At 44.0% G+C, this 24,173-nt stretch overlaps 2 protein-coding genes and 1 non-coding gene across 4 annotated transcripts in view; all 3 read left to right on the top strand.

Annotated features, from left to right (window-relative positions):
• FLT3 (fms related receptor tyrosine kinase 3) overlaps nucleotides 1-3,155 on the top strand; it is a 60,510-nt gene extending 57,355 nt beyond the window's left edge. Inside the window, exon 24 of the mRNA XM_045844837.1 lies at nucleotides 2,621-3,155. Coding sequence (XP_045700793.1) covers nucleotides 2,621-2,743 — 123 coding nt within the window. The 3' untranslated portion in view covers nucleotides 2,744-3,155. The remainder of the gene's footprint in view (nucleotides 1-2,620) is intronic.
• Nucleotides 1,466-1,568, top strand: LOC123822810. Its single transcript, XR_006786431.1, has one exon. It is a non-coding gene; the product is annotated as a U6 spliceosomal RNA (small nuclear RNA).
• An 11,395-nt stretch (nucleotides 3,156-14,550) lies between the features above and the next one.
• On the top strand, nucleotides 14,551-22,965 carry URAD (ureidoimidazoline (2-oxo-4-hydroxy-4-carboxy-5-) decarboxylase). 2 transcript variants are annotated; one of them, XR_006786404.1, is made up of 3 exons: nucleotides 14,551-14,799; nucleotides 21,899-22,298; nucleotides 22,503-22,965. XR_006786404.1 is itself a non-coding variant. In XM_045844821.1 (2 exons), exons 1-2 carry the CDS (start codon nucleotides 14,625-14,627, stop codon nucleotides 22,246-22,248), a joined length of 525 nt encoding a protein of 174 aa, XP_045700777.1. In that variant the 5' UTR covers nucleotides 14,552-14,624; the 3' UTR covers nucleotides 22,249-22,965. The 2 variants fall into 2 exon arrangements, 1 of the variants encoding a protein (XP_045700777.1); XM_045844821.1 differs by having other exon boundaries at nucleotides 14,552-14,799; nucleotides 21,899-22,965.
• The last annotated feature ends 1,208 nt before the right edge of the window (nucleotides 22,966-24,173 follow it).

The following is a 24,173-nucleotide window of genomic DNA, read 5'->3' as shown; positions in this document are numbered from 1 at the left end:
TTAAGTCATTTAGCTTTTTCTGGGATCTCAGACATTATCTGAAATATAGGATTAACAAACCTTACTTTGTGAAGTTGTAAGGAATACTTAAGGTGAGATATGTGAAAAGACTTACCACATAGTGGGTATGTAGTAGTTACTCAATAAATGTGACTTAAATATAATTATGATTCTTTAAATGAATTGTCTGTCTTCTGTTTTAAAATTATTAAGCATCCATTTTCAATTCTGTGTCTCTCTCAAGGCCTGTGTAGATGGTGAGTGTCCCATTCTCCTGCTCTGACTTTTTAAAAATCACATATAGAAACAAGGTTATTGCCAGGAAATTATGTCCAAGAGGTTGGGGGACATAGAAAGCCCCCAACGGACTATAAGCTATTGAAAAGATGACTTGTAAACAGTTAATGAAACTATGAAATAAACTGAAAGAAGAGTGATAGAGAGAAACAAGAAATGAGCTGTTTGCATAAAGAAAAAGGGTCGAGTGATTTTTACTTGCCAGGGGGTTAGGTATGGATTTGCAGAGGTCTTTGAACTATGGTGAAGAATGCATAGTATTTTGGCCATTGGAGAATGGAGGGTTAGTAGTGTGTTCCATGCTAGATGAGTAATATAAAGGGTCAACGTCGAGAAATCAGAATGGGAAATAACTGGTTGTGGCTGCGGTATTGGGTGAGGGGGGAGGGTGTGGGAGGAACAAGACGGTGAAGGCAGTGCAACCAACTGCCAGGTCCGGTCCACAGAAAAGATGTGTTGTTACCACTCATCCTGAAGGGCAAAGGCACACTGTCGTTATGCAGACTGGACAGAAAGGATATATGTATTTTTTTGTTTTCTAGAAAGAAAAATTCAGAGTAGGAAACAGTCCATTCATTTAACAGTATAACTGATTGTCTAAAACAAATGAATAACAACAAAGACAGTAGCAAGGAGTGGGGAAGTGGAGGAGTCTGTCAAACTTAAAGAATGCACCATCTCTACCTCATAAGGAGTTCTTATAAATAATAAGGAAAACATGTCAGCCCAATATACAAGGGCAAAGGAGATAAGCAGACTATTCACAATTAAATGCAAAAAGCCATTGAATACAGAAAAAGATGCTTAACTTTGCTTATCATGAAACATATGCAGATAGGTAGGGAAATAAAACATGTTGCTGGACGAAGGGCTAGAGACTAGAAAGATTGTTACTACCCACTGTCGGTGAGGCTCTGAGAAAAAAGTTTTCCCACACACAGTTGATAGGAGTACAAATAAGGAAACTCTTCCGTAGGGCAGCCCAGGTCAAGTGTATCACAGATCAACTGTGCATCCCCTTTGGTCACCTCCCCCACTTCTCCCAAAGACAGACATGGTCACATGTGTACTTTTTCACTTTATATCATATAAATAGTCCATCAAAAAGTTAATTGTGGTACATCAGTACTACAGAACCCTAGGCTGCCATTAAAAAGATATGTGTTTGGTGCTTGCTTCAACAGCACATATACTAAAATTGGAACAATACAGAGATTAGCATGACCCCTGCGCAAAGATGACATGCAATTTGTGAAGCATTCCATGTTTTTAAATGACAACCAACTCATAACTATCAACAACTGAACCTAAAAGACAAAAACAAAAACCAAGCAAACAACTAGAACAGGAACAGAATCCCAGAAATGGAGATCATATGGAGGGTTATCAGTGGGGAGGGGGAGGGGAAGAATGGGGGGAAAAGGTACAGGGAATAAGAAGCATAATTGGTAGGCATCAAGTAGGCAAGGGAGGTTAAGAACAGTATAGGAAATAGAGAATCCAAAGAACTTATATGTATGACCCATAGACCTGAACTAAAGTGGGGGGAGACTGGTGGGGGTGGGTGCAGGGTGGAGAGGGATAAAGAGGAGAAAAAATTGGGACAACTATAATAGCATAATCAATAAAATGTACTTAAAATAATAAAAAGATATGTGTTCATGTTTAGTAAATAGTGAAAATATGTAGCATGTAAAGTGAACATAGTTGACACATGTAACATATAAACAACACACTAGTAATTAAAAATAAGGTTCTGAAACAGAATCTGCAGTCTGCACTGGCTGATACAAATTCATATGCATGCATAGCAAGCTGTCTATAATGGAGAGTACCTCTGATGGTCTTAGCTTTTTCTATAGAACATTCTATATTGCTTATATTATCTACATAAACATGTATTAATTTGATAATCAGACAGAAAAGTAGAGATGTTTTCATTTTTACAGAAAATAATTTCAAAAAAACAATTAAAAGTCACTAAATTCCCAAGTGAGAACTGAAGAATCAGTCTCCTGTATTATTTGCATAATGAACAGATGTCTTTTTTTGTGGACTTTCTCTTTTGTGGTTTTTCTTCTTGGCCTTAGGTTTTCTAGATGAAGATATTATATCTAAAAGTAGAAACAATAATGAAATAAAATATTTGACTATGACTCGATTTCTCCATTAATATAAGGACCAAAATTGCTTTGTCAGTTAATGCACAGAATAGCTTCTAAGGCCTGTGCACACTGAAAACAAGTAATACTTTGTGATGTAGGCACATAACATGGGAAGTCTTCCTCAGATGATGGGTATTCTGTCTCTTTCCCATATTCAGATGTATCAGAACATGGATGGCCATGTTTCCAAACGTCCTTCTGGCTACCAAAACAGGCGACCTTACGGCAGAGAGGTGGATGCAGGGCTACCCTCTCCTCAGGACCACACTGAAGACTCATAGAGAAACAATTTAGTCTTAAGGACTCCTCCCTGCACCTGCCCACCTTCAACAGGTTATCGATTACCAAAACAAGATTAACTTTACCACTAAGAGGAAATGTATTCTCAACTGCTGCTTCGCTGGATTTTTTCTCTAGAAGTTCTCTGTATTTACTCTTGTTTTCAAAGGAACTTTTGTAAAACTGAATTTGCACAAGGCAGGAAGAGCTTATTGGAGCATCTACCTACATCCAGAGGCCTTCCCAGGCTGGCTTGAGGGAAAATTGTGTACCTAAAGTATAGTATATTCTTGTAAATACATAAAACAGAAGCATTTTGCTAAGGAAAAGCTAATGTGATTTTTTAATTCTATGTTTTAAAATAATATGTAACTTTTATAGCTATTTAGTGATATATTTTATGAATGGAAATAAAATTTCTACTACAGAAATGTTTGTTACTGAATTGTTTACACAGTATATTTAGGGCAAGACTCACCTGGAGTTCATGAACCTACTGAAATTGTGTGTGATGTTTTGTTGGTGCATGTGTATTTTTTTTTCCTACTGAGAAGGCCCATTGTTTCATCAGATTCTTTTTTTAAAGGTTTTATTTATTTAGTTTTACAGAGAGGGGAAGGGAGGGAGAAAGAGAGGGAGAGAAACACCAATGTGTGAGAGAAACATTAATCAGCTGCCTCTCATATGCACCCCAACCAGGGACCAGGCCCACAACGTAAGCATGTGCCCTGACTGGGAATCAAACCAGTGACCCCTCACTTAACAGGATGATGCTCAACCGAGCCATGCTAGTCAGGGTTCATCAGATTCTTAAAAGGACTCGTATTCCTGCCTCCTAGACTAGAACAGCTGATGTTGGACATCCGCTGTCCTCTCTATAGAACTGCTTTGATGCTCCCTTTGTCCTTTGAAACTTAGCACTCTCCACCCCATAGGCTTATAAACTTGGACTTGTCCTCTTTCTTACATGCCAGGTGTAGTTCTTGGTGAAGAATGTGGTGAAGTTCTGCCTCCTCTTTCTTCTTGTCCTCGCTTCTAGTATAGTGGTTACAAATAAGAGCTCTCTACCACTTTTTAGCTTTGCAATGTTGGGCAAGTAACTGAACTTCTATAGGTCCCAGTTTTCTCTTCTGGAAAAATCAGATAATAATGGTATCTATCTTATAGGGCTATTGTGAGAATTAGATGAATTACATATATCTATATGTATACATATATTACACAAACATATAAATCACTTAGATCAATGCCTGGACAGTAAGATAATCTAATGTCATGTGTGCTTCCTTTTCTGCTTTTAATTTTTTGCTGTAGATCAGGCCTCCACAAACTCACTTAGAATACACTGATTTCTTCTTCACCTAACTCTGCTCCCTGTCTCTCCACCACCCAGTGTTTTCTGTGAGCCACAGACATCTTCATCTTCCCAAAGTATTGATCTACATCTATTACTCCTGGGTTGGAGAGCTTTCAGTGGTTCTGTGTTCTACCTGCTAAAGTCAGATTCCCAGCATTCGGGCCCCCGCAGCTGGTTCAACTGAATTTCTTATATTAGATAACATGTCCTGAATCTGTCTAGTCCAAACCTCCCAGCCCTGTTCAGTGAAGATGCCAAAAGCATTCTCATCTGTTTCTTCTCTTCACCCTCCCTCTACTTGAGATGCCAACTCCCTCCTCCTCTCTCTATTTAAGCCTTTGCTTCATGAGCAGACTGGTGCTCTGTCTTCTGCTCAGGTCTTTCTCAGCTCTATCCACCATTAGTGATGGCTCCCCTCACTGAAATTTTGTACGGGCTTTGTGTCTGTATCGTCTGCTTGGCTCTGAACATATAGTCTACCTACCTTACATGACGATGTGTTTTCTTTTTTATTTTATTTTTATTTTTTTAGTTTATACATAATTTGTTTATTTCTTAATTAAAACTTCTTTATGGGTTTTTTTTTACTGTTCAAGTACAGTTGTCCGCCTGATGACTTATTTTCTTAAGTAAACATCCTTTTGAAAATGAAGATATGATTTGTGCCAAGCTGTGTGCCTCACTTCTATTTGTATGTCTAGTCAGGACACAATATTTTTTATCTACTTAAAGCATAAAATATGGTTGATATTAAACATTCAAATAATTTTATGTTTTTACTTATAGTAATAGTGAAATTTCTCCTTCGTGTACTCAAATCCCAAAATGCTTCTTTGGGAGAACCACTGTTCAAATTTAAGGTATATTTTCTCCATCTTGTTTAAAGATCATTATGTTACTCACATGTGTTTACACACAAACACACATGTGGAGGTCTTTGGGGTTTTTAAACAAATATTTTTAGAGAGAGGGAAACAGTGATGTGGCACAGAACCATTGATTGGCTGCCTCTTGCAGACACCCCGACCGGGGACAGAGCCTGCAACCCAGGCATGTGCCCCTGCTGGGAGTCAGGCTGGCAGCCTTTCACCTTGTGGAATGACGCCCAACCAACCGAGCCACACTGGTCAGAGCCAGAGGTCTTTGTTTTTACATAAATGGAATTATACTAGTCATACTGTCAAACAGATTTTTTATTTTTCACAAGATGCTGATATTTTTCTCAACTATGTAGTTTGTGTGCTAAGCATTTGCTAATTTCATATGCATGATCTCATTTCACCTTCATAAATACCTTATGAAATAGATACCAAAATCACACTAATTTTTTTCTAAGGAAATTGAAACAGGTTAATAACTTGCAGTCAAGTCCCTGTTAACATTTACCTTGCAATTTCTCTTGGGTTCTATTATTATTTTATTTATTGTATTTATTATATTTATTTTAAATTATGATTAAAAAACCTAATATAAGACTTACCATCTTGAACATTTTTAAAATTTTATTTATTTTTTTTCTAGAGAGAGGGTAAGGGAGGGAGAAAGAAGGAGGGAAACAATGTGTGAGAGAAATATTTTTTCTAAAAATATATTTTATTGATTATGCTATTACAGTTGTCCCATTTTCCCCCTTTATTCCCCTCTGCCCTGCACACCTCCTCCCAAACTCATTCCCCCCTTAGTTCATGTCCATGAGCCATACATATAAGTTCTTTGGCTTCTACATTTCCTGTACTATTCTTAACCTCCACCTATTTATTTTGTACCTATCATTTATGCTTCTTAGTCACTGTACCTTTTCCCCCATTACCCTCTGCCCCTCCCCACTGGTAACCCTCCATGTGATCTCCATTTCTGGGATTCTGTTCCTATTCTAGTTGTTTGCTTAGTTTGTTTTTGTTTTAGGTTTGATTGTTGATGGTTGTGAATTTGGTGTCATTTTACTGTTCACATTTTTGATCATCTTCTTTTTCTTAGATAAGTCCCTTTAACATTTCATATAGTTAGGGCTGGGTGATGATGAACTCCTTTAACTTGACCTTATCTGGGAAGCACTTTATCTGCCCTTCCATTCTAAATGATAGCTTTGCTGGATACAGTAATCCTGGATGTAGGTACTACTCTTTCATGACTTTGAATATTCTTTCCAGCACCTTTTTGCCTGCAAGTTTTCTCTTGAGAAATCAGCTGATAGTCTCATAGAAACTCCTGTGTAGGTAACTGTCTCCTGTTCTCTTGCTGCTTTTAAGATTCCCTCTTTATCTTTAATCTTGAGTAATGTAATTATGATGTGCCTTGGTGTGTGCTTGCTTGGGTCCAACTTCTTTGGGACTCTCTGAGCTTCCTGGACTTCCTGGAAATCTATTTTCTTTGCCAGACTGGGGAAGTTCTCCTTCATTGTTTTTTTTTTTCAAATAAGTTTTCAATTTCTTGCTCTTCTTCTTCTCCTTCTGACACCCCTATGATTTGGATGTTGGAACATTTAAAGTTGTCCTGGAGGTTCCTAAGCCTCTCCTCATTTTTTTTAAAGATTTTATTTATTTTTAGAGAGGGGAAGGGAGGGAGAAAGAGAGAGAGAGAAATATCAATGTGTGGTTGCCTCTCACATGGCCCCCACTGGGGACCTGGCCCACAACCCAGGCATGTGCCCTGACTGGGAATTGAACTAGTGACCCTTCAGTTTGCAGCCCATGCTCAATCCACTGAGCTCCACCAGCCAGGGCTCTCCTCGATTTTTTTTTTAATTCTTTTTTCTTCATTCTGTTCTAGTTGAATGTTTATTTCTTCCTTCTTGTCCAGACTATTGATTTGAGTCCTGGTTTCCTTCCCTTCACTGTTGGTTCCCTGTACATTTTCCTTTATTTCACTTTTCATAGCCTTCATTTTTTCCTTTATTTTGTGGCCATACTCAACCAGTTCTGTGAGCATCCTGATTACCAGTGTTTTGGACTGTGCATCTGATAGGTTGGCTATCTTTTCATTGCTTAGTTGTGTTTTTTTCTGGAGCTTTGATCTGTTCTTTCATTTGGGCCATTTTTTTTTGTCTCAGTGCTCTTGTTACGTAGCAAGGGGAGGAGCCTTAGGAGTTCACCAGGGCAGGGCAACCCACATTGCTGTGTTGTGACCTGTATGTGGGGGAGGGGTCAAAGAGGGAACAATGGTGCTTACTCCGCTCACTGCCAGCTTTCTGTCACTTCCCCTGCTTCCCACAAGCAAACTGGGCCCTTCTGGTGCTGATTCCTGGTGGATGGGTTTGTATACATTCTAGGACTCTCTCCAATGAACTCTCCTGTGAGGCTAGGAGTTTCTCCTGCTGCCTCAACCCCCACAGGTGTTTCCAGTCAGAGGTTTTGAGGCTTTATTTCCCTGCACTGAAAGTCTGGGTTGCGTGGTCTATCTTGCTCCCCAGTTGTTCCTCCCAGTTTATTTGCACGCAAATGTGGGACCACGCCCCCCCCTCCACCATCTGCCACCTTCCCCACTTTCATCCTCCAGCCGCTGCCTTGCTATGTGTCCTCTCTGCCCTGGCTGCACATCCCTTCCCCTCCTATCTGTCTGGATGAATATTTCTTCTTTAACAACTTGGTTGTTGGACTTCCATACAGGTTGATTTTCTGTCAGTTCTGATTGTTTTTTGTTTTTAAATTTGTTCTTGTCCTTCTTTCAGTTGTGCAAGGAGTCACAGTGTGTCTACCTACCCCTCCATTTGGCCTTGCATGAGAGAAATATTGATCAGCTGCCTCTCGCATGTCCCCAGCCAGGGACTTAGCCCAAAATCCAGGCATGTGCCCTGACCAACAATTGAACCAGCAACCTTTTGCTTTGCTGATCAATGCTCAACCCACTGAGCCATGCTGGTTAGGGCATTTTGCCCAATTTTAAGCTTAGTAGTGTTCAATATATTCACTTCGTTGTAAAACAGATTTCCAGAAGTTTTTCATCTTGCAAAACTGAAACTCTCTACCCATTAAACAATCCCTCTCCCCCAATGCCCTAGTAATGACCACTCTACTTTCTATTTCTATGAATTTGACTTCTCTGGATAACTCATACAAGTAGAATCATACAGTATGTGTCTTTTTGTGACTGTCTTATTTCACATAGCATATTGTCCTTAAGACTCATCCATGTTGTAGCATGTGACAGGATTTCCTTCCTTTTTAAGGTTGAATAATATTCCATGGCATATGCATGCATATATATATGTGTGTGTATACACACACACACACACACACATATATATATATCTCACATTTTGTTTCTTTATCTGTTAATGGACATCTGGTTTGCTCCCACCACTTGGCTATTGTAAACAATGCTGCTATGAACATGGGTGTGTAAATATCTTGTTGAAACCCTGCTGTCAATTCTTCTGTATATATACCCAGAAGTAGGATCGCTGAACAATGTGGTAAGAGTGTTTTTAAGTTTTGTTGTATTTATGATTTTTGAAGACTCTGTTGTAGTGATCACATGTTTCTTTAGCCATCCAGTATCAATTCCCATTTCTTTTGGTAACAGCACTGTGAGTTGTGGTATCACTTCTCCCTGTTATATGCAATGCAGTAGAACTTTAGTCAGGGGGCTTTGCTTTCTAGCCAAGGGGGGCTCTTACTTAAGGTAGGTGAATAAACACCCTCTCTTATTGTGGAACTTTGTACCTTGACTGGATTCAGGCAAGAATGGAAACAGGAGTTGGAGCTTATCACTTACACAGTACCAGTCCATGCCTTCAATGACAAGCACTTCCCACTTTTCAGTTCTATGGAGCTGCTTTGGTCCCCCTTCTTGCCCAAGCCTTGGTCTGCAGCCTTCCTGTCAGATCAGTAAGTCCTTCTCTGAGGCAGTGAGCCCAAGTCTGCCCCTGTTGCATACAACCTGAGGACCTTGGCCCAAACACCTGCACTGACTCAGTCTCCTTGGCTGAACTGGGGGTTTCACCTGCTTTATCTTCTCTGGAGAGTCCTCTCTGTTTTGGTTGCCAGTAGTCTTCTTTGATCTTCAAGTGCCATGCTGATCTATCTTCACGGGCATACTCTTCTACCATCCTGATAGAATGGGAGGGAGTGGAGTCCCAAGCACTGGTATGCTGTCTAATAGCTTGTCCAAAAACATTGGTGGCTACAAGGAGGAACAAAAAAACAAGTTAACATGTATGGGGATGCTGCACTTTTCCATTGGCCAGAGTGATTTCAGGATGCACACACATTCTGAACCTGACTGCTCTGTGGATGGAGCCGAGTGAATACGTCTTTCCATGGAACTGTCTATCCAGCACACCCCTTGCTGTTGCAGTATTAAAAGCACCAGAGGATTTGATTTCCTTGAAAATGAATATTCTATTGTTCATGAGCTTTAGAAAATGGCAGCACACTCTATACAGACTTCGAGATCTTGCTTCATTTTTTTAAAAATCAACATTACGCCTCTGAGATTCACTCACGGTATTACATGAACCTTTGGTTCTTTCATTCACTGTTGTACTATGTGAACACAGAATCACTATTGTTTAGTCACTCTCACACTGATGACATTTGGAGTGTTTTGGATTGGTTAGGGTAATGGATTCACAAGTGTTTATTTTATCATTTTACTTTTGTAACATCTGTTATACCAAATAGGATATTTAAAAGGCAACATTCTCTAAGGACAGATGGCGTTTACAGTGAAATAAGATTATATTAAGCCCAGCTTTTACAACAGATTGGGTTTTGGTTTAGGTAAAGCTGTGTCTCTGCCAAGGCTACACAGAGGTGAGAACACAATTACACTGATTTTGGAGATGTTCCTGCTACTGCTTGGGCAGCCTCTTCAGCCAGGCCTTTACAGTCATCTCACCAGTAGGTGGCACCCCAGGACTGCTGATTGTCAATTAATCTCTGCCTTGGGGCCAGACTTCATTATCGCTCCCCGCCCCAGGAAAGACACATTTTCAGCAGGATTAAAAGAAAGGTCAGTCACATAATTACAAAGAAAAAACCCTCTGTAAAGATAACTTCAATCCATGTATTCAGCATTCGGTTGTTTCTTGTCTAGGATAACAATTATGCATGCATTTTTATGTGCATTACTTATTTACCACATTCCTGACATGAACTGAGCAGCCCCATGTCAGATTCTTTTATAGAATCTGGTTTTTACCACTCTGTCCCACAGAGTGCCTTCCTCTGCACAAGGAATTGACTTTTGAACTTCTTCCTGGATCACCTTCTTTGCTCAGTGTTGTCTGAGGCTGGACTGACTTCCTGTGCTGACATAAAAAGCCTATTTCCTGGAGATTTTTTGGAGTAAGAAAAACAGCCAGAGGCATTTGGCCTGCAGCAGGAAGATGTCCTGGGTGATCTCTTATCGCAGCCCTCAGTTACCCGCATTCCTTTCTGTCCCTCCTCCCCCCACCACTGCCACTTGGTTTTCTTCCTGGTCTCCCTTCTCTCACCTTAGTTCTTCATGAGGGACTTTCTCAGTAACAGATTGATCTGAACTCCTCTGCTACTCCCACTATCATTTTTGTCACAAGTAAGTGGCATGTCAATATTCACATTTGTTTCTGTCAATGCCACAATCACCACCAGCAACGAGAGCAACGAAAGGTAAGGGGAGATTTCTCACCCTCCACAAAAAAACACATCTTTTTAGCTCCCAGGGGTTCAAACTTATATTAAATTTCGACTTGTCTTAACAAGGCTGAAAAGGCTTTGATGATTTTTTTTGTGGCAAAATAGACATAAAATAAAATGTGTCATTTTAACCACTAGGTACATTCACATGGTTGTGCAGCCATCCCTACCGTCCGTCTCCAGAATCAGTCCCTCTTCCCGAAATGAAACTCTGTCCCCGTGAGAAACACTAATTCCCCACCCACCCTTCCCCTAGCCCTGGTGCCCATCATTCTACTTTCTGCTTCTATAAAGTAGATTCTGTAGATACCTCATAGAAGTGGAACATATAGTATTTGTCTTTGTATAACTGGCTTGTTTTGCCTAACGTAATGTCTTCAAGGTTTGCTTTGATGCATTCTTTATATTAGCATTTATGGAAAACACATGTATCCTAGAGCGGTTGCTAAAGGCTTGATAGGCATTGTTTCATTTAACAAATTGTGAGGTAGGCCCTTGGAAGTTGAAACACACAGAGGAAGCGCTCAGCGCAGGCCTGGCCTGGACCCCCTGCCTGTCTTCTCTCAGCCACACCGGCCTCCAGAGGGCTCCTTCCTGCAGCCCTTCCTTCCTTTTGCTTTGGGCTCAGTCCTCAGCGAAGGAAAGCCTTCTAGTAGCAGCAAGATTATAGGGTTTCCAACTTTTAGTTTGCCTCAAATCATGAATGTATATGCAGGAAAGTGAATTGTCTTTCTGGTATCTTATTGAGAAAACCCTCCTGCATGGGCTCATTCATGGAAAGTTAACAGCTACAGCTGAAGGGAGCAGACATGAAATGTTTCAACTAAAAAATGAAATAAAAATTTAACTGTGCCTGTTTAAGAATTTTCTGCATGTGCTGCTAAAAGTCTCTTAAAAGAAAAATTATAATAAAGTCAACTATAATACATTCAGCAATTAGAACATAAGAACCATGTATTGTATTGTTAAACACAAATTATGAGACTACATTTATATATAAACTAACTTTTACAAACCTAGTTTTTGGATATATAATTCATATACCACCAGTTTACCTATTTCTCACATGCAATTCAACAACTCAGCTTTATGCTTTTATGCAATTCAACAACTCATCTTTATGGATGAAAATTGCCTCACCTCTGACCACCTTACATTACGCTGATTGAGTTGATTGGTGAGAGCCAGACAGGAAAAGGTGAGCCCCAGGGAGCTTCTGAGGTGTGGGCTGCCGTGTTAGCTCCATGTTAGTAATTTGGGTTTTTTGTCAGAGTTGTTTCCATATCCATGACTACTTCATTCCTTAACCTTGGTATCTTAAAGTTTCATGTGTTGTAGGTTATTTGGGGCTCTATTATTATACAGGGTCCAGCATAAATAATGCCTCTTTATTACAAAATCTTTTATTACTAAATCATAAGCATGTAATTCTGTAACATAACAATATCACACACACCATATGGTATTTTAGGTGAAATGTTCAAATTAAAATGACAAATTATTACACCTGTATTATCACCTACCAACCACAGTGAAGCAGGCCTTCCTTCTGCCAGACCCTGTATTATTGACAGAATGAAATAAAAGGAGATTTAGGGAAGAGGGTTGGGAGCAGGTGGAAAAGGTGAAGGGGTGAAGAAAACAAACAAACAAACAAACAAACAAACAAGCAAAGAAGCAAAAACTCGTAGACACAGATAACAATATGGTGATCACCAGACGGAAATGCCAGTGGGGGCAAGTGGAAGAGGGCAGAGTTGGGGATAAATGGTGATGGAAGGAGACTTGATTTTAGGTGGTGAACACACATACAGATGATGTGTGACAGAAATGTACACTTGAAACCTACGTAATCTTATTAACTAATGTCACCCCAGTAAATTTAATAAAATTAAAAAAAAATAAAACAGAAGGAGGTTAGCTTTCTGGTCTGTGCCAAAAATGCATTGAGGCAGCCCTTCCCACCAGGTGTATCAGCATTTCTAGGCGTGTGAGCCTGAGCCTCTTCCACCTGTAAATGCTGATGTCTATCTCCCTCTGCTATCAGAAGAACAGACCCCTCCCTGGACTCCACGCCCCAGGCAGAAGCTCCTATGAGGGCAAGGAGACCCTTGGTGTACAGAGATAAGAGGAAATGGTAAGGGGGTCAGGCAAGTAGGTGGGGGACAAACACAGTGGAGCCAGGACCCCCTTCTTCCTCAGTTGCTGCTCCATCTTTTCCCCAGTCACCCAGAGTCTAGGAATCAGGGCGGGGAGCTGGGTGGACTGTTGTGGGGCCATAGACAGACCACACCTTCCCTTTCCCCAGGGCCCACTCTGACATTGCAGGCACTGCACAGGTTGGCTCCAGGATGCACCGAGGCTCAGGGCGGCGGTGGGGGGAGAAGGGCACAAAGTGGTGACTGGACTGTCACCTGGGTTTGTGGCAGAGCCTCAGGGGCAAGGGAAAGTCCACGTGACTGTGGTGGCAGAATGGGAAATAGAGAAAATTCTATTCTAGAATAGAATTCAGTCATAACCTCTAGAATTCTATTCTAGAATTCTATTCTAGAATAGAATAGAATTAGCCTAATGGAGAGACTGTAATAGAAAATGTTATATTAGCCAACACCCAGGTAGTGCTATGCAAAGGAGCCACTTGAAGCACTTTAGTACATTAATTTATTTAACCTTTGCAGAAATCCCATGATGCAAATGCTATTATGATCTTCATTTTACAGACAAAGAAACTGAGGTACAGAAAAGTTCACTAACTTGCCAGATGTCAGATGGTAGGTGGCAGAGCAGGTCAGGACCCTGAAGCAGCATGCATTCCACTGGACCCTACGTGTTTTTACGTATATGTAGGTTGTGACATATAAGTGTTAATCTTCATAGCATCCTTCATGTTGAAGACAAGATCAGTAATGGTGGTACTTCTGGCACCAGATTTTCCCCTTTGAAAAGCAAATTTCATTGGTTTCTTTTCAAGGGATGAGGTCCATCCTTCAGTCATAACCTCGGCCCAGGTAGTGAGGGTGAGACCTGGGCTGGGACATTTCAACAGAGTTAGGATAAAATCTGTAGCCGTGATAGGTTGTCCCATGTACTACTGTCTCTCACAGACCACAGGGACTAAAGCGACTGCTTTCTTAATGTTAACGCAGTTGCTCTCTCTTTGAATTTGATTCAGATGGAAGCAAATGTGTAGCTAATATAAATTTCGGAAATATGTTTGCATTTTTGGTTCTAAAGGGAAATTGCAATATCTTTATTTTTAAATTCTGACCCCTCCTTTTCTTTACTTTATCATCCACAGTGTTTCTGGGGGGTTGTCTGTGAATAATATGAGGGTGACAATTAATCTATATGGTCATTTGATCAACTAATTCAGCCCACAGATTATTGCCAGCCCACCATGGGCACTGTTCTAGGTCCCCTGTTAAATGAGCATTTACTAAATACTTATTGTGTGAAGCATTTGTGATACAGAGAAAGAGTAAAACATACTACCTGCCCTCCACAGCAGCAACAATAGGTGGGCAATGAAATTCCAAGTGGGTTGACTTGTGACCTGTCTTTGAAGTTCTCAGGGAAAACTTATCCTGGATATGTCAACATTAAAATGTTACTGACACCAAAACTGTATGTGGCTCAAATGCTGAGAGTGAAATATGGCCACTGTGGCTTTGATGGTGGAAACAGTTTGATTGAACATGTTTACCACACAGAGGTTGTCACTCCCTGGATTAGAATCCTTAGCCTGTGTTTGCTCATTACACAACTTCTCAGGACCTACTGCTCCAGAGGCATTTGAAACATGCCAACCGGATGTTGCATAAAAACTGTGCGTTCAGCAAATACAACCTGGTGAGCAGAGTTGCTGCCACTCAGCAAGAAAGGGGCCGAGTGTCCCGCTGCCTGCAAGCAATGGACATGGGGAAGGTCAACTCCATGGACTTCAGAGAATTCATGGAAGTGTTTGGGAATGTCATTGAGAGATGTCCTCTGATAGCAGCTGCTGTGTGGTCCCAGAGCCCGTTCTCTGACTGGGAAGATTTAGCGAGGCACTTTTCTGCCTTTATTGATGCTCTGCCACAGTCAGGTAAGACTTCAGTATTATATTCTGAGATTCCCCACAAAGGGGTTGCAAATATTCTTATCAAAACATGTTTAGCTCCTTTAGTTAGTTATAATTGCTATATTTATTTAGCTATTTTTATTGTAAGGGCCACTAAGTTTCCTTAAAATTAGTAAATGGAAATCCAGCACTTGCAAGGTGTTAAGCCAAAAGGTAGGTAAAAGAACGTATATTGGCTCCGGTAAAGCGGCTGTTAAATGTTAAAGCTGTGAGGTCATGAGGAAAGAGAATGGGGCCTCACGGGGCTCAAGAGGCCAAAGGCCGGTCGGAAGGCCTATCTGTTTCAGCTGAGTGCGTTCACTTTGGGAGTGTCCTGTATTCGGGAGAGAAGACTGCTCCGTATCAGGATATCTTAAGAGCCCAGGGGAAAGAGCACGTGGCTGACGTTTTTTACCAAAAAGGGCCAGTTTGACTAGACTGCTGAGGAAAGTAAATACATTCAAATCAGCTTCTCCCAGAGGGGAATGAGGAAGAAAAGACAAAAATTCGGGATGAATTCCTCTGGAGAAAGGGAAGTTGTTGATTTTCTCTGGGTAGATAGAGAAAATGAGGCACTTCTGGGTGTGGGGTTTAGGCAAACCCCAAGTGACTCAGCCTCACAGGGATTTAGAGGCCAAAGAGATTGTCTAGATAACTCTTCAGAGACAGCTGGATGGAACTGAAGGGACAGGCGGTGGGGGGGGGGGGCGGGCAAGCTCTGCCTTCACAGAGGGGCCTTCCACAGAGACCTGGGTGGGGAGGGAGAGCTGACCCTCTCCTTGCTTCCACGAGGCTGGCAGTCTCGCCTATCCACCTATCCGCCTAGGCCTTCAACATCTGGGATGGTTTCCCATTGTCAGACGAACATCTCACAAGTAAGAAGCTCATTTTAATTCCTTTTAGGCACATCTAGGAAGAGTGGAGGAGAGTGTTACAAAATCAAACTAATAGAAATGTCGGGGCCATGTTGACACCCATTTCTCAGAGCCTCTCCAAAGCTGAGCTCTCCCTCCATCACTGTGCTCAGGTGCTAGGGGAGCTGACGGACCACAGGGCCCTCTGACTGATGACCCACCAGCACAGTCGGCCAGGCCTGCAGAGCAAGCTGGAGAGAGCAAGAGGCCTTGGGAGCCCAGGTTCAAAATGTCTGGTGGGAAATGGATGAGGCCAAATGAGAATCTCCGAATCTGGAGGGGAAATGATTTTTAAAGCATATGAATGCTTTATGAATGACATTTATGCTCTATCAGGAAAAGGGAAAAAAAAAGGAGGAGGAAAATCCTATTATCTGTCTCAATACCCAAAGTGGAGGTAGGGCCAGGGAAGGAATGTATTTAGAGAGAATGCTGTGACAGCATAAATAACTTCAGCCTCGTATTCATTGCTTTATCAGTTATTCTACATTTATTTGGAGTTTGCTCTGTTCCAGGAGCTTAGATAATGAAATTAAAATTTCCCTATATCGGTCTTCTTTCCTACCAGCAGTCACTCCAACCAGTTGGTCTAGAAGCCCTAGTTAAGGTTAGTTAAGTTCTAGTTAAGGGACCTCTCTGCTAGTGGAGCCTGCTTCTCAGCCCGATGCTGGCATCCACACCTGTCTTAGGCAGGCAGCTGGGAGCAGAGCCTCCTGCTGCCTGGGTGGTGGCTCCACATCTAATCACCTTAATGATCCCCGATAGGTGAGGCTAGCAAAGTAATAATAATAACAGTAGTTAAAATGTATTCAACCCTTACTATCAGTGTGTTTCAGACACTTTCCCAAACACTTTGCATTTGTTAACTCATTTGAACCTCATAGTAATTTATAAAAAAAAGTGTTATCATTATTATGTCCACTTTACAGCAGTGGAAACTCAAGCACGGAGACATTAAGTAATGTGATCAAGGACACACGGCTAGAAAGGGGCAGGACTGGGACTCAACCCCTGATGGTCAACCCAGCAACCTATGCAGGATTCTTCCAGAGAGTCAGAAGCAAAGCCTAGAAACAATTTCTAGGGGTTTTATTAATTTGTTTACTAATTTATTTAATTAAAATAAATGCTTAATGCCACAGACCTCATTTGGGTTGTTTAAACAGTCAAATAAAAGGGGATTTCCTGCACAGTCTAGCCTTATTCCTTGAATAGCAAGAAACAAGCTGGGGGTAATAGTCTTTGTATCCTAAAACTAAAAGCGACTTTGAGGAGATGTGCAGGCTGTGGTGATTTACCTCATCAAACATTTGTTTTGAATAATCTAAGAAAATACTCTACCACTAACAGAAAACTGAAGATCCTGTTTTTACAGTAAACCAAGGTTGACAATCCATTGATAATCCATTTAGATTATGCTATGATGACTGTTAGCCAGTAGATGGCAGTCCAGGATTAATATTTAGCTCTAGCAATAATTGGCAAAGCTTCCTTTGAAGCCAACCTCCTGATTTCCAGGAAAGGGGAGTGGCAATAGCAGAGGGAAGAATGGTGAAACACGTGGGGCCAATAATGAATTAGTTCAGCACAAACACTGGTTTGTGTTAAAAATCAAAGTGCAAAAAAACTGTTATGATAGAGTTAATCATGCATCTCTTCGTGGCATCTCACAGTTGCAGTAATGGCATAATTCATTATTTAATACTCATTTCAAAACAGACTTGTTGAATTAATGAAGTTAGATACTAATAAATCCCTTGAATGCAGGCTATAAGGTAGAAGAGGCTATTAAAATGTGTTCTGTCAAAGAATATATTAAATTCCTTCCCAAGAGTGATGTGTTGGTTAACAAATACTTCTTGAGTGCCCACTAGCCCCAGAAATTGTCCCAGGCACTGGGGATTGGAACAGTGACCAAGATAAGTCCTTGCCTTCAACGAGTTTACATTCCAGCGAAGAGAGACAGAATTAGCATAAATAAATAATTTCAGGTTCTAGGAACTATTAGAAGAAAATATGTACTATTATAGAAAATACATAAAAAGAGGTCTTCCTTAGAAAATGATATTTGAGTTTAAAACCAAAGGATGAGAAGGAAGCCGTCAAAGATCTAGGAGAAGGCCACTCTGAGAAAAGGAGCCTGAGACTTCTGGCATTTGGGGGCACCGAAAGATCAAGATGGCTGGAGAGTAGTGAGAAATGGAGAAATACGAGGAGAGAGAGGTCAGCGAGCAGAGCTGCTGTGGTAGTAAAAGTGAGAGGTCTTGGGACAAGGATTGAAGAAGGACAGATGTGGCCGGATTCTCAAAATAGATGTTAGCATTAGAGCCAACGGGTGTTTGAAATTTGTTGGGGGAAGGCAGGTCAAAATCTAAGAGAAATTAAGGATAACTCCTAAGTTTTCAGTCTGAGCAACTGGGTGGGTGGGGGCACTGCTTTCTACAATGAGGAAGACAAGAATCCAGACGAGCCCTGGCTGGTGTGGCTCAGAGGATTGAGTGCCAGCCTGTGAACCATGGGGTTGCCAGTTCAACTCCAGTCAGGGCACGTGCCTGGGTTGCAGGCCAGGTCCCCAGTGGGGGCCATGTGAGACGCAACCACACATTGATGTTTCTCTCCTTTTCTTTTTCTCTCCCTTCCCCTCTCTCTAAAAATAATTAATTAAAATCTTTAAAAAAATAATCCAGAGGACAAGGTGGAGAACGGGAGTTGGTTAAGTGTGAGATGCCTGGTATTCACCTGGATGAAAATATAGCAGGTTCAGGTGGGCCATAAAAAAGGCACTCAGTGAAAAGCTGAGGGATGGCATAGATCTGAGTGTCACCAAAGACCTTATATAGCCTCTCAAGCAATGGGACTAGATGAGAAAACATAGGGCATCAGTGTAAATACAGAAGGGGGGAGATGTGGGTCCTTGGTACTTCAGTAGTAATCTGGCCGAGCAAGATGGTGAAAGTAGGCAAATGATGGTAACCCTTCAAGAGGGAAAGAGGGCCAACCCTGTGACATGCTCCCAAAGAGGTAAGAGAAGAGGCCAGAGACCTTGTCATGGGTTTAGGCAAAATGTCCATCTTCTGTGACACCCTTGATGAATGCAGATTTGTTGATGGGTGGGGCTGAAAGCTTAGTAGAGTGAACCTGGGGTGGGAAGTGAAGAAGTGGAGATCCTGCGTAGACACTAGCTTCCCTGTGTTGCTACAAGGAGGAGCAGAGACTCAGGGAGAAGCTAGAGGACAAGAGGAACTCAAGAGAGGGATTCGATTTTGTTTATGGGATGAGTGATTCTGTGGCATGTTTGTATATCAATGATGAGTTGAAGGAAGAGAAATTGATGTTTGAAATTGCAGTCTTTGAGATGAAAAGGGAGACTGGCTTCAAGAACACCAGTGGAGAGGTCAGTCTTTGCCCGAGGGACTAGATGATCTATTGTACGAGGAAGGTGCACACACTACTTGGCACAGATGTAGGGACACAAGTGGACTGGAACAGATTTTTAATCCAATTGCCTGCTCTTCAGTGGCCACTGTAGCCTGCCCTGTCTTCTTTTATTGGAACAGAGAGTATCAGCTCTATGCTAGGAATTCTTCCAATGCATAGATACATGTCTCATGACTGCAGCAAACAATACATATCCACATCTCTACACATGGCATGTCAGTGGCACAGGGAGTGAGTGGCAAAAGAACAGGCAGAATTGAAATGGCCCTCAGAACCAAGGGGCATTCAAGTGTCTGGTTAGAAGTTTGGCATTCCAAGTGGGAGGATCTGCAGGACTGAAGGCAGGGAGGTGGGAAGTACCTGCTACTCTGGAGTTTCAGGCCAGGGCTGGAAGTGCTTCCAGGGTGCAGCGTTGGGAGGGGAACAGAAGCTTTGCTGCAGGCTGGGGGACTGGATCAGGGCCATCCCCTGATGGCCCTGGGTTGGGGCAATAAAGACAGACGACAGGACCCCTCATCAGGTTCTATTTCTTGCAGCTGAGGTTTGTGTGTGTGTATCTTCCAGTTTAGTTTTCAGTCTCTTCTTCCCTGTGCTCTTCCCCTTTTCTCATCTTCCTTTCTCTCCTCCTGCAAACAGTGGAAAACACAGGCTCAGTTCTAGGCAAACATTAACCCCAGGCAGTGTTTTCAAGAGAGGAGACAAACCCAGGGGAATTAGAAGCAAGGTGCAAAGGCAAGAAGACAAGAGGCAGGTGGGGCCCATGCAGGACAGTGAGGCCGTAAGGGGACAGGCCCTGCCCCCACACCGGGGTCTCCCACAGGTAACTAATTACTGTCCTAAAGCTAGAGCTGAGCCTCTGAAAAGTTAAGAAATAGGAGGAAGGGAAGCAAAGAGACTAGGAGTCTTGAGAAAGGACTGGGGCTGCTCCCCCTCCTCCGAGCCTTCTTCCCTAGAGGCTGCTTTGAAAATCTGAATATGCAAAGATGGGGCGCAGAGTGGGAGCTGATGGGTGGGGACCTGCCGAGTCACCCCGGACTTGAAGTTTCCCCTCTCCCAGCCTAGTGGCCTGAGGGTCCCAGGGCTGAGGGGATGCGGAGCAGAAACAGATTCAGTAGTCTCGTGACACAGCCAGCTCTGATTCAGGGATATGGGGAGGAGGACCCCCAGGCACCAATTTTAACATCTACATTTTCACACCACCTGGACAGGGCTGGATGCAGGAAATGAGAAAGCACCATCTTCTCTTTGCAGGGCCCAAGGGGCAAAGCTCGTGAGAGGGATTCTAAAACCATGGTGATATAGACGTGGAATTATTGGTGACAATGGGTTTCCTTTTAAACTGCCCCTAACCTTGTAGAGGCAGTCAGTGCCCCAAAAGATGCTCAGGATTTGGAGTCCAGAGTCCAGGTGCGATCAGCCTCTGGCTAGGTGACCATGGGGAGTCTCCTAACCTTTTCTGAGCCTCCACTGAATCCTCTCATAAATGCAGGTGGTCCCCCACAGTTCTTCTCACTGCTCAGGACTCCGGTCCATGAGTTAGATAGAGCAATCACAATCATCTTTTAATTGGTCAGAAATGATAAAATTTGAGTAAAGGGGTATTTGCATCACAATGAAGGGGGATTTTAAATGATCACCTTTTCCAGTAGAACCCCTTGCCTATCCCCAGTGCCAGAGTCAGATGCTTCAGGCCCTGCCTTAGTCATTTACGAGTTTACTATGAGAATAGTGGCCGTTGAACTCTGCCGGCATTGGGCACGGTGTTTTAGATAGATGAGTTGTCTCTACTCCTTACAACTGCTCAGCAAATTCAGCCACACACTCTCGCTGTGCAGATTGTGGCTCTGAGGTTTCCAATCCCCCCTAGAGAGCTAAGTGGAAAGAGTGGCCAGGTCCCCGAGAAAACCCCTGGGTTGGGATTTAACTCCCAGGCATCACACTCAGTCCCATTTCACTTCCAGGGGAGTAGGAAAGAATGTTGCTCCGCGGTCTACTTGGGATCCACCGCTGAGAAAGGGGAATGAGCCTCAGATAGGGTGTGTGGTGGTGAGTGTGTGCTGTTTTCCTGAAAGGAGGAAAGCCTCTTTCATTCAAAGGGCTGCAGAATTCTGGCGGGAATTCCCCCCCAGTTAATCATCTGCAGGGCTCTTTGGAGGCCTGATTCTAGAAGGGCCACAAAACCCTGGGCATTTTGCCACGCCCCATGGATGTTACCCCCGTGGACCCTCCTCGTCCTTCTCCTTTGGAACAGAACGAACCCCGTTCCTGGGCCTTTGCAGGAAGTCCTCAGGCCTCCGTCCAGCCCTCTTCGACATCAAAGTCCCCCTGAGAGCAAAGGACTTTGAAAAGACACGAAATGCTCAGGCTCCTTATCGCGTCTCTGCTCCCTCCCGAGCAAGTTGTAAATTCCGAGTCTCAGCAGCCTCACCCCCTCCGCTCTTCTTGCCCTAAGGTCTCAAAGGACAAATTTGTCACTTCCCGCCCCGCCCCTGGGTCCTAGCGAGGCCGAAAGAAGCGGAGGCGGAGGGACGCAAAGGTCCAGATATGTTTGGGGGGCGAGTGCAATGGAAGCCCCTGTTCCTCCAGGATACTCCTTTTTGCCCCTCATCATCTCCCGGGGGCCTCGGTTCCCAACCGAAGCCTCCTCGGGGCAGGGGAGACGGTAGAGTCCCTTCCTCTGCGTCAGCGCTGTGGTAACGGGCTCCCGCCGGTGTGTCTGTGCTTCTCCGCAGGCAAGGAGGGCGTCCTTCGCTGCTACCCGGACCTGGCGGGCCACGACCTGCATCAGGGCACGCTGACTGCGGAGTCGCAGCGGGAGCACAGCGTCGCGGGCCTGATGAGCTTGGGTGCCAACGAGGGGCTAAGGCTGGCTGAGCTCAACTCGCAGTACCGCGCGCGCTTTGGCTTCCCCTTCGTGCTCGCCGCGCGCCTCAGCGACCGGGAGACCGTGTTCCGCGAGCTGGAGCGCCGGCTGCGCTGCCCGTCTGCTCTGGAGCTGCGCACAGCCTTGGGCGAGGTGAAGAAGATTGGCCGCCTGCGGCTCGCCGACCTCTTCGGCGTGGACCCTGCCGCCCGACTGTAGCTACTGCCCGCGCCCGGGCCCAGGATGCGCGGAGACCGCGACCCTGCACGGTGCGCCCTGGGCGGGAGGCTGGTACAGTCCCAGACCGTGTCCACAAGCGCACACAAAGGAGGGGAGGACTGAGGCAATCATACGAATAATGAGCCCTTTTGTTCACCTCCCCACATCCGTACGCGTTGCCAAAATATCTATGTAGTTTCGTGCTTTGCCCCATTTATCCAGCTCACTGCTTCACGTCTTCACTCCCTTTGCAGATCGTTGACACCACCAGCTTTTGTGGTTTCCAAAGCGCTTATCCAGCTCTGGCTGCCTACCCTTTCCTGCTAAGCTGGAGCTGCCAAGCAAAACGAACGGAGAATTAATCTTTTATTCCATTGGGGTTTGCCTGTTTGTTTGTTTTTTTTTCTCCCTTCCTCTCACCTTATTTGCTGCACCAACATTTACGAGTGAGCGGAGCAGCGTTCTCACTTGGGGGCAGGGAGAGGAGCCCGTGCAAGGAAAGCAAGCGGGGGGTCTCAGTCTGCGGTGCAGGCGCCGCGCGGAGGTCGCCGAGTGTGGGAAAGATGGGTGGGAGAGAGCACCGCGGCAGGCCAGAGCTGGGAAGGCGTCCCTTGCGACAGGTCTCTCCTGGAGGTGGGCTCCTCAGAACTTCAGGCTGCCCAGGAAACCCATTAGTCATTTTTAAAATTAACAATAAAAATTAATAATTTAATAATACTTATTGAGCAGTGCCGGATATTGTGGGATGAAGATTGAACGCCATAGCGCTGATACAGTGGGTAATGGAAGAAAAGCATTGCCCAAAGAAATGTTTTTGGCCAAGGTAGGTCGGCTCAACAGAGTGTGTCATGCCTGGGTCTCCAGAGTGTCCACTCATGCAGGAGGAGCCCATCTCTCCCTCTCTCTCTCTCTCCCCCCTCCCTCCCTTCCTCTTTCTCTCTGTCTTTCTGTCTTTCTGCCACACACACTGGAAGATCTAACAGACGCCAACAACTGCTACTTATGTTTCTTCTGGCAGAGGAGAAACTAGCCACGTGTACCCTCCCCATCACCAACACGCTGGAAGTGAAGGCAGAGTTGGTCCTCTTACAGACAAGAACCTCCACTAGTGACCCGCTGGGACCGGCTGGTCTGGGTTAGCAGCAGCAACAGCAACAAGAATACCTTCTTTCCCATACAAAGTGATCTGGCTTGTGTGGCCACACCCTTGTTTGGGGCTGAATCCAACAGAAAGAAGCCACTCCAGGAACACTGGAATCTTAATCAAGTAACCTCATTCTCCCTTCCCATCTTACAGTTGTTCCTGTTAGTGGTAAGGGTGAAGGCATAAGTGGGGGGACTAGGGGAGGGAGCTGTGGTCACTAGTATCTTTGTAGCTGGGGTCTGTGCCTGATGCCTGCTCGGGGGTAGGAAGGTCAGGTGCAAACCACAAAGGGAACTCAATGACTTGGTATCTGTGCTGTAGGCCCCAGGGGCAATGGTGGAGCCCCTGTGCCTAGGGCTAGATGCCTGTCTCTCTCTGGCCAGGGTAACTTGGCAGTTTTCCTGACATACCATACACAAGAAACCTGCTGCTTGGCCCAGGATACAAGTGCCACAGGCTGGCCGGGACACTCAGAATCACGCAGTAGCTGCAAAGCACCCTGTCAAACCCTGGCTGAGTCCAGCTCTTAGACAGATGGGCCCCCAAATACAGAGTCTGGGCTCCCTCTGTGAATGTGCTCACTCTAAGACAGGCAGGCCTTCCAAGCGCTGTTTTTAGAACGAGTGTAGAAGTGATCTAGACCTCTGAGGAACGACCTGGTGTCTCGATTTCACAGCTACGTTTCAGCGGTTCAAAGCCTGTCGGGGAAATTGTTTATTTCTGCAGAAATAAGGGAGTACGCGTGGGGAAAGACGCTGGGTCCGCCCCTTCAAAGGAGCTG

This window comes from Phyllostomus hastatus, unplaced genomic scaffold, assembly GCF_019186645.2.
Source record: "Phyllostomus hastatus isolate PE091 unplaced genomic scaffold, TTU_PhHast_1.1 phas_contig_41, whole genome shotgun sequence".
Classification (NCBI taxonomy): domain Eukaryota; kingdom Metazoa; phylum Chordata; class Mammalia; order Chiroptera; family Phyllostomidae; genus Phyllostomus; species Phyllostomus hastatus.
This window is presented reverse-complemented; position numbering and strand designations above follow the sequence as displayed.